We start from the raw sequence: 9,867 nt of genomic DNA, 5'->3' as shown, positions 1-9,867 counted from the left end.
GCAAAGCCCGATGTGGAAATATTGTGAGGACAGAAGACAGCAGTGTGGGTATGCCTCGGATGTGTTCCCTGATCCCAGCAGCTGGAAAGAGGACTCTGCCGGCACCCAGGTGCTTGTTCTACAGCGGAAGAGGCTGGTGGGGAGAATGACACTTGCCTGAAAACTGGCCATTGTAGAAACAGGGTAAGAGCTTGGAAGGGAAAAGATCGTGGCCGGTGCCCCACTTCGGTACAGCACACCTCTGCCGTTGTGGAGGACTAGAACGGCCCCCGTGCTGCTGCAATGCCCCGGACTCCCCTACAATTAAATCCGGAGTCCTCGGTTCCCAAAGGCTGGAATCTAACATGCACCTGCCACATCAGAGCCCTGATGCTTCTTTCAGGTGTCACTGATTGCTTATGCTTAGTGTAAATGTCCCCCATATTAAAAAAAAAAATACATACTTTTCCATCACAGAGTACCTACCATAATTTCTGCTAAGGGAACAAAGCCAATAACAACTCGGTTGTCCTGACGAGTCTGGATTTCCTGAATGTTCCCTCGTCTCTGTGCCAGATCTGCCAGGACAGGGCTGAGGTAATCTCTAGTCACTGTAACCTCAAGATTCATCAAGGGCTCTAAAACTTGCTTGTCAGCTTTCTTCAGAGCCTAAAAAAAAAAAAAAAACACCGAATGTTAATCCCTCTTCCCTAAACTGGAAATCAAATTTTTTTTTTAATTCATAAAAAATTAATACTTCCCATACCCTGGCAAAAAGACATATGCCTACTTTAACTCTATAAAGATAACATTTTATAAGAAGTGAAAAATGTCAACATTTACTTGTGCGGGGCGACAACAGGACATCTGAGCTCTCGTGCGGGGTATGGCAAGGGGGCGCTTAGGGAAGCCGCACCATGTGGAGCACCTGGGCATTTGTGGTCAGGGGTACAGTGAAGGAAAATAAGCCTTCAGTCAAAGACTCATTTCTTCACTTTTAAATGTCTTGTTTTGTTCCTGATGCCTATAGTACAATCCATGACATGTATCAAGGCAATCAAAGAGGGAAACAGAAGAGCTTAAAATAGAGAAATTTAACACAATAATTTGGTAGAAACACTTCATCTATTTAAAATATGAGTTTGGCTGAAGTAGGTTTACAGTTGTGAATACGTGAAACAGTTTATTCTTGTATTATTTATTAATTTCCACACAAACAACTATAAACCGACTTTGCCCACTCCTGTAGATTATCTGTTGAGAATTTTAGATTTCAAAGGCCAAGAAGAACAAGCACATAAAGAAAAGAATATGGATATTGAAAAAGTCGAAAATAGTGTAGGGCAAGTAGGAAGTGCACAAAAACTGGGGGAGTAGCAGCAACATAAAGACTTATTGGGGCCCCCAGGCAGACACCATCTTTAACGGTATCATTATGCCAAACAACCTGGTAAGTGGGCTTTGGATGGAGTCTGAAAATACCATTAAGTACTGTGAGTTTGATTTAAAAAGCTACCCTACTTCTCCAACCTGCCAGACTTCACAAAGTGACAAATCAAACTACCTATAAATTCTGAGTCTGTGCTTGGTCATCAGGTCAGATGTAATAAATTTAGGATTAGCAATGGGAACCACATAAACAAGAGAGTTTGGCTCTGGAAGGTGCCCTCACCTTTATCTGGGATTGGCTGATCATCTTTCTTTCTGCTCCCACAGCACCACGCACTTCTCATTATTACTGAGGCCTTCAATGGGGCCATTCGCATCACTTGTACCGTCAAAGATCTCTTCCGGGTCTCTAACCCTTCTGTCCCTGACACCTCAACGCCTCCTTCCTCCCCTCCCTATTTACTCTCACAGTCATGCCAAATGGACAGATGAGTAAAACTAAGAGTATATTCTGTTTATCAAGAAAGAAATCAAAGAAATTCTGTTTATCAAAGAAATTTCAAAAAAGTAGCACATGGTAAAAGTCTTTCAGTTCTTCATAGCTAGTTAAGCCTTTAAAATCATTATCAACTGAAATGACATCTATAGAAAAGGTATCTAATAGTCTTTGAATGAAAAATGTTACTAAAAATGACAAAAGGCAACAGCAAACACTGAACTGTTATATCCTCTGTATTTTGTCAGTTCTTACTGAGAGTTTTGTGCCACTTCACATATCTTTTAGAACAAAAGAACAGAGTGGGAAAAGGTACAAATTAAGAGGAAAAAATGCTACAACTAAGGGAAGCGTTGAGTTCTGTGTAACTGTAATAGGATAATAAATTTAAATCTGCTGTGCTCATGGATTTGTCCTTGGTCCTTTTTTCTTCACAATCTTTTCCGTGGCAACACTGCCTAATTGCAAAACTTCAAATGTCTTTACATAGCTTCCTCGAAAACTTTAAACTTCACCCAGCTCCCAGTCTGAGTGTCCTGGCCTTGTACGCCACTGGCCTACTGGAGGACGGTGTCTCAAAAGCCTACCTACAGCAGCCCAAACTAAGCTCGTCATTTCCTTTTCCAACCCTCTTGTCTATTCTCTCCTACGTCTATTAATGGCATCGCCAGTCTTCTCTTCACCTGGACATGCATCTTTGACTGCCTCTTCCCCAAGCCCAAGCCCACATTTTGCTATGTACTAAAATGCACCCTTTTTGGCCCATTATAATTTTTGAGGGAAAAATAAGGATGAGCATTATACATGAGTAGTATTAATTCTGTACCTATATAAATGTTTTTAATATTTATACTTATGTGTTAAAAGTATAACTCTAGAAGGTAATAACAATATCTGTATGCAAAATATGATAAACATATTGTCCTGGGATAATACATTTAAAAATATCATATGAATATGATATTTTCCCCTGGAATATGATACAGTTTTGCTTCTAAATTTAAATAAAAATTGAATTAAAAAATTAAAATGAAAGATTTTTTTCCTGAAAGTTTGAGCCAAAAACATGGGTCCGGATTATACATGGCAAAATAACGGTAACCTGAAAGACTTCCATTCCCATTGCACCCCCATTTCCATGCCTGTGGTCCTAGTTCAGACCTAGTTCAGTCCATTCCCTGTCCTAAACTAGCTCTTTCCTCCTCCAGTCCCTCCTGGGTTCTAATGACTATACTGCCCTCTTCAAAAACCATTCATCACTGTTCTAAAAACAAGCCTCAATCTCCTGTACTTTTAAAAGGTTACTCTACAGTTTGACTTTATTTTACTTTTCCAACACTGTTTTTCACTACTCTCCTGCCTTCATCTGATGCCTATAGCTAAAGGGACTCTTTAATTCCTCCCTGTCTGGAATGCTCCCCTCGGAGCCCAAATTCACCAAATCATCACCGCTCAAATATTAATTTATTTCCAATAATCCCACCCAAATCGCACTTCTCAGCTTTTATCCTTTAGTCTGTTCTACGTAATATTTTGGCTATTGGCTATATTTAATTCCCTTTTAAATCTAAAGCTCCCAATGGTCAAGAAAAATGTATGGACCCTATACACTGTATGCACGACGCGGATGGCTCAACAAATATACAAAGCATCACTAATTTCTCATAAGCAGAGGGAAGGAGCTTCCCCACCAGCTAAAGCTTAACAAGGGCTGGAGTACTTTCATTAGGAATATTTCATTTGAAGTAATGAATTAAAACTAAAGATTAAATGTAAGGCCCTATAAAGTTCATTGTTTTCTAGTATGATCTTAATAAAAAGGCTAACCAACTCCGAAATACTTATAATTTTATTTTTAGAAGGCATATTAGATTTTGAAGGACTGGCCAATATATTGGGGCTTGGGGTTAATTTAGAAACATTACTCATCTTTCAGGTTATCACTACTTCAACATTAAAACCAATTTCAGAAGAACTTTAAAAATTACCGGAAGGTAAATGTTTTCTTAACAATTTAATCATGACTATAGGTGATATTTCTAACTATATGCTTAGTTAGCATATAATGCTAATATATTTGATATAATATATTTGATATAACGATATCAATTTTATTTTTGTAAGTATAGTTTTTAAATCATAAACTTTTAAAACTGTAGGAATTTCAACATATGAGGTTTGTCCAGAAGGTATCAGCCATGTAACATGAAAAATAGAGACATTTATTGAAGAAGATACAAGATGCAAGAAACATTGTACAAAGGACAATGACGCCTCAGTCCCCTTCAAAGTAGGCACCTTGGGACCGATCTCACAGTGCGGTGGCTTTGTGTCTGGGATGGGGAAAGCAGAGTTGCCACTTAAGGAAACCTGCCTATGTGCCAGCGTCAGAGGATATTTCATACTAGCTATGTTAAACAGTAAGGTCTCAGATCATCTTGCAAATAAAACCCTGGTGATTAAAGAAATCGAACATTCTCCGTGGTAAAAACTCTCATTGACTGCAAGGCTCAGAGAGCAAAGACACACGGTTGGCACTACAAGCACAGCTGTCTGCGGGTCAGTATGCACCGTCAGGAGTCACCTTAGAGCGAAAAGCACTAGGGTGGTTACATACCTTTTGTACACATCTTGAGACACAGGCAGAAATCATAGTTGAGGAGGTACCAGGGTGAACTATCAGTGAGTGTAAAGTAATTGCCACATCTTGAATTGGGAATCCAAGCAATGGTCCTAGGCCAGGAAGAACATTGTGTTAGGACTCAATATGCAGTGAGGAGTAGCTGAGAAATGTAAAGAAAGAGGGAGAAGACTTCGTTCCCAGTTTGACGTGTGAGGAGCTTGGAAGTCATCACTCAGTCCTAACAAGTAAAAGAAAAACAGACTGACAAAACAACTCTTCTCGGTTCTGTAAGAGAGGGGAGAACACAGGGCAAACCACTGCCCCCAAGAACGGAGAGAAGGCAAACACAGGGAGTCAAAGCTCCTGGAGCAGAGACTCACTAGCAGAATATGTCCCAGGAACCAGTGCAGAGGTAGGAAAACCTGAACTGTAATTGATAAATTGCTGGAGGCTCAGTGTGGACAAGTCTGAGAGTTAAAAACTCCAGGGGTACCTGGTCTTTTGTGGCAGGAGGGTGGGGGGCGGGCAGAGGCAGGGGACATAGTTTTGTGAGATTTACCTCTAGCAGCTCAAGCAGATGCTCACAGTAAATATCAGAGAAAAGTCTCCTTGTGCTTCCGGCAGAGGAAGGGGAAAAGAAACCATTCTGAAATACAGTTGACCCTTGAACAACATGGGGGACTTAAAAGAACTGACCCCCAAGCAGATGAAAATCTGCATATAAGTAACTCTTGACACCTCCAAAACTTAGAGTCGACCCTTCTCTTTTTTTGTATCCATTGGTTGCACATCTGTGGATTCAACCAACTTCAAATCAAAAACAGTACTTCAGAGCACTGGTTTGGTTTTATTAGTACTATTAGTGATTTTTAGAGAAAGAAAAAAAAAAAAAAAAACATCGATTTGCTGTGCCACGTATGGATGCATTCTTTAGTTGACTCTTATTTGAATCCGGGGATCAAACCTGCAACCTTAGGGTATCAGGACAATGCTCTAACCAACTGAGCTACCTGAGGAGGGCCAGAACACTCTGTTCTCAACAAGGACTGCTGTCAGGGGAACCTAGTTAACCAGAACCTAACCTGCAAGGGGATCATTGTCAGAGTCTGATGTGGGAAGTCCCCTATTCCAGTTTACTCAGGCCACTGTGTCCCACCTAAGGAGGATGGAAACAAAACAAAACAAAATGAAACTAAGAAACACTTGTGCAGTTCACAGTCCAGAGGCACAGGTTTACTAAAAGACTGAGACCTAATCCTAGGGCTACAGAATGCTTCCCATCTCTGACACCTCACTGCCACATTACTAAATACCTGTTTACAGTAGCTCTTTTTACCCAGTACCTCATGTCCAGCTATCAAGAAGAAATTACAAGGCATATTAAAAGGCAAAAAGCACAATTTGAATAGACAGAACAAGCACCAGAACCAGACACAGAAGGGATGTTGGAATGATCAGACCAGGAACATAGAACAACTATGATTAACATGCTAAGGGCTCTAACGGATAAAGTAGACAGCATGCAAGAATGAATGGAAAATGAAAGCAGAGAGATTGAAGTCCCAAGAAAGAAACAAACAGCCCTGGCTGGGTGGCTCAGTGGGCTGGAGTGCTGTTCTGTACACCAAAGGGTTGAGGGTTTGATTTCCAGTCAGGGCATATGCCTAGGACATGGGTTCAATCTCCAGTCCAGGCTTGTACAGGAGATGTCTGATCAATGTTTCTCTCTCACATCAATGTCTCTCTCTCTTTCTCCCTTCCCCTCTCTCTCTTAAAAAAATAAAATAAAATAAAATCAATGAGCATGTCCTTGGGTGAGAATTTAAAAAACAACAAAAAACCCAAACAGAAATGCTAGAGTACAAAAACACCGTAACAGAAATAAGAATGCTTCTGATGGGCTTATAAGTAGACTAGACTGGGCCGCGGGAAGACTCTCTCAGTTATATAGTTAGCAGAAACCTCCAAAACTGAAAAGCAAAGTAAACAGAAGACTGAAAATACAGAACAGGATATCCAATGACTATGGAATAATTACAAAAGGTAACACACACATAATAGGAAGAGAAAAGGAGAAAACTCTAGCAAAGTTAGGGAAAAAACTGGAAAAATCTGTAGTATTGGGAGTGACTGAATGGCTGAGTATGATATTGGCGCTTACTCTTATCTGCGTACCTTACCTTGGAGGCACGCACTGTGAATCCCATTTTCAATGGCCTCTTGGGAGCCCTTCAAAATGTCTTCACTCATACTTTCAGCATACTCAATAACTGGCATAACAGATGACGTTTCAATTGGTTTCACTTCCAGTTCCACAGTCACAAGATGCCGTTTGTCTCCTAAAGTTCTATCTAAGGTATCTGTCAACAAATTGAATGTAGTACCTCAGAGATCTGTTCTGAAAAGGTGTCAAGGTGCCACTACTTGGAAAACTGCAATTAACAAGTTCAAGCTCTCATGAAATACAAAGTGGGAAAAATGTTTACAAGGGCACTAAGTACAGTATAAAAATGTCAAGTACTTCTGCCAAGAAAGTATCTGCCTCCATGTTCAATCTGCACAATGTCAATCTGCCCATCATTATCACTAGTGATTTGATCATCCAGTCAAGGTGTGGTCTGATTGCTGAAGCACCTAGGTACTATGTTTTTTACCTTGTAACTAATAAGCAATCAGTGGGCACATACTTTAAAACCGTGCAATATAGCCAATCAATATTAAGTATTCACAACAGTTGCAAAATGACTATTTTCCTGCCTCCTCTACAACTAACAGCATTTGGCATTCCGTTGTAAGGAAGAACCCTCTCTTCTTCCCTACGTATTTGTTTATTATCATTAGAGACCCACGAATTCCTACTTCTTCTCAATGGTTTATAATTGCTGTGTTTAATTACTCTGGTGTTCAAATGAACCAGATTTGGCCAGGGGAGCCTCTTCAAGTTAATTCCTATGTCCTTATGACATGCCCTCATCATTTTTGTTGTTGTTGAGCATTTCTTTTTTCTTACACACATGATGTTCCATTGCCTGCTAATTTTTGACAGTCTTTTGTTCCTTACCAATACCTTCTATTCTCTATTTTTTTAAATTATTTTATTGTTGTTCAATCACAGTTGTCTGCATTTTCTCCCCATCACTCCCCCCCACCCCAGCCAAACCCACCTCCCTCCCTTGCTTCTACCCTCCCCCTTGGTTTTGTCCATGTGTCCTTTATAGTAGTTCCTGAAAACCCTTCCCCCCATTGTCCCCTTCCCCTCCCCTCTGGTTATTGTTAGATTGTTCTTAATTTCAATGTCTGTGGTTATATTTTGTTTGCTTTTTTCTTCTGTTGATTAGGTTCCAGTTAAAGGTGAGATCAAATGGTATTTGTCCCTCACCGCCTGGCTTATTTCACTTAACACAATGCTCTCCAGTTCCATCCATGCTGTTGCAAAGGGTAGGAGCTCCTTCTTTCTCTCTGCTGCATAGAATTCCATTGTGTAAATGTACCACAGTTTTTTGATCTTAAAAACAATAAATATACTTAATTTTAAAGATGTCACTTACATGTTACCAGTATTTTTAGTTTTTATGGATATAAAGTTCAGAAACAGATATCCTCATGTCATTTGTTCCTACATTCTATTTGTTTAGTTTTCAGGTTTTAGTGAAAAGTAACCACCTGCCCTTTTAAGAAATCACTGAGTGGCTTAAAATCACCTGGTTATATTTAAAATCTTTTCTCTATATTTTTAAACAAACCTGTCTGTGTTTTCCCCTTGGGAAGACTAGTAATAATGTCATGTTCCTTTGCTTAAGGGAATTGAATTAAAATAATGAATCATGAATTCTTACAGTTTGTGACAGAAATATAAAAACTACACTTTCATTAGCATAAGATTACCATATTTATTAAATAGTGGAAATTACTTTCCACTCACTTTATAGTGCAAAAATAACACATCAACTTCATTTCTCTGTTTCCTTTTTTTAAAGCTATCTATGTGTCTCAGTGTAGGGTTTTGCGGGGGGTACCTTTAGGTTTACGAAAAAGAAAGTTTCACATATATAGTAGTCCTTTTTCTTTTGAATGCATCTGATTCAACTTCAAATTTATATACTCATTCTGGTAGTAAGGATTGGGACGAGCCCTCTACTTCAATGGCTATTCTATTCCATGACCACCAAAAAGCACATCTGCTGGATGAGTGGCTCATCCAGTAAGTGCAATGAGTGGTAATGGAATAGGGCTGTGTTTAAAATGTAAAAATCCTAGAAAACAAGAAAACACACGTATAAAACCTATCCCCATTGATGAAAAACACTAGTGACTGTGAATCCTGCTTGCAACTAAATTAAGAGATTCAGAAAAAGGATCCTGGAGAGAAAGTGATAAACAAAAACAGCGAATGTTTTAATTTTTACCTGTGGCACGAACTGGATTTAGGATGGTCTCTCGGTATGCCACCTGAAGAGGCCCCAGGTAGGTTTCCAGTCCATATTCCCTCTTGATGCGGTCATGAATAATTTCAATATGCAACTCCCCCATTCCACATAGGACAGTCTAGTTAAAAAAAAGAAAGAAAACAAAGATCAAGGAAAATTATGTTTATCACAAAATACTATATAAAGGTATACACACACCAGTCTAGGTTATTTTTCATTAATCATAAACTGAGTTTCTTTTACAATATTTTTTTGGCTCCTACATCAAAAGTTTTTAACTTTTCTGATTGGAATGATCAATTAAAAGTGAATTACTAGGCCATTCTCTTCTGTATTATGATTCCATAACAGTTGACTTATCAGCTAAGCAAGTGGCATCTAGTGAGGACTCCACTTCCCAACCACATAGCTAAGTTCTGGCCAATGAAACATGAATGTAGCTGATGTTAGCAACTTTTGGGCTGTGCCTGTAAGGAAAAGAAAAATTCCTTCTCTGAAGGAAGAAGTAGGCAACTGTCTTGAAACAAGTGGATAAAGGCAACATATTATGAATGGGAGAAATCACCTTTTTTCCAAACGTTCCCAACCACATGGGCATTTCCCAACTGTCCTGGGCACCTCACAGCTTTGTGGTCAGTCCAAACTTCCAGACTCATGACAGAGAAACTGACTTTTGTTGTCTAAGAACCAATGTTACTTTGGGCCCTTGTTAGAAAAGCCAAATTTGTATCAAAACCAATCAAGACATGCATTATTATTATTATTTTTTTTTTTTAGCAACAATGGCTATTCCTAAATAAGGTCTTTGTAAATGAGAAAGAGTATAGTGTAAAAATCCATATTTGCTCCATTTTATTCATATGCCATCTGTGCAGTGAAGAATTTACCCAAAGAGAGATCTGGCTGTTGCCCTCAGCACTGAGAAATTATATCTGGGCCGGGATGCTGCCTGA

At 39.3% G+C, this 9,867-nt stretch overlaps 1 protein-coding gene across 3 annotated transcripts in view; it reads right to left on the bottom strand.

Annotated features, from left to right (window-relative positions):
* The window catches only part of GFM2 (GTP dependent ribosome recycling factor mitochondrial 2), a 63,860-nt gene that overhangs the window by 11,532 nt on the left and 42,461 nt on the right, over nt 1-9,867 (bottom strand). For all 3 annotated transcript variants that reach the window (XR_006655963.3, XR_006655964.3, XM_024563493.3), the window contains exons 17-20: nt 8,894-9,032; nt 6,668-6,847; nt 4,482-4,597; nt 466-648 (exon numbers count right to left, since the gene is read on the bottom strand). Coding sequence is in view for 1 of the 3 variants with exons in the window: in XM_024563493.3 (XP_024419261.2) it covers nt 466-648; nt 4,482-4,597; nt 6,668-6,847; nt 8,894-9,032 (618 nt within the window). In the remaining 2 variants the exon portion in view is untranslated. The remainder of the gene's footprint in view (nt 1-465; nt 649-4,481; nt 4,598-6,667; nt 6,848-8,893; nt 9,033-9,867) is intronic.

This window comes from Desmodus rotundus, chromosome 1 (assembly GCF_022682495.2).
Source record: "Desmodus rotundus isolate HL8 chromosome 1, HLdesRot8A.1, whole genome shotgun sequence".
NCBI classification, from domain to species: domain Eukaryota; kingdom Metazoa; phylum Chordata; class Mammalia; order Chiroptera; family Phyllostomidae; genus Desmodus; species Desmodus rotundus.
This window is presented reverse-complemented; position numbering and strand designations above follow the sequence as displayed.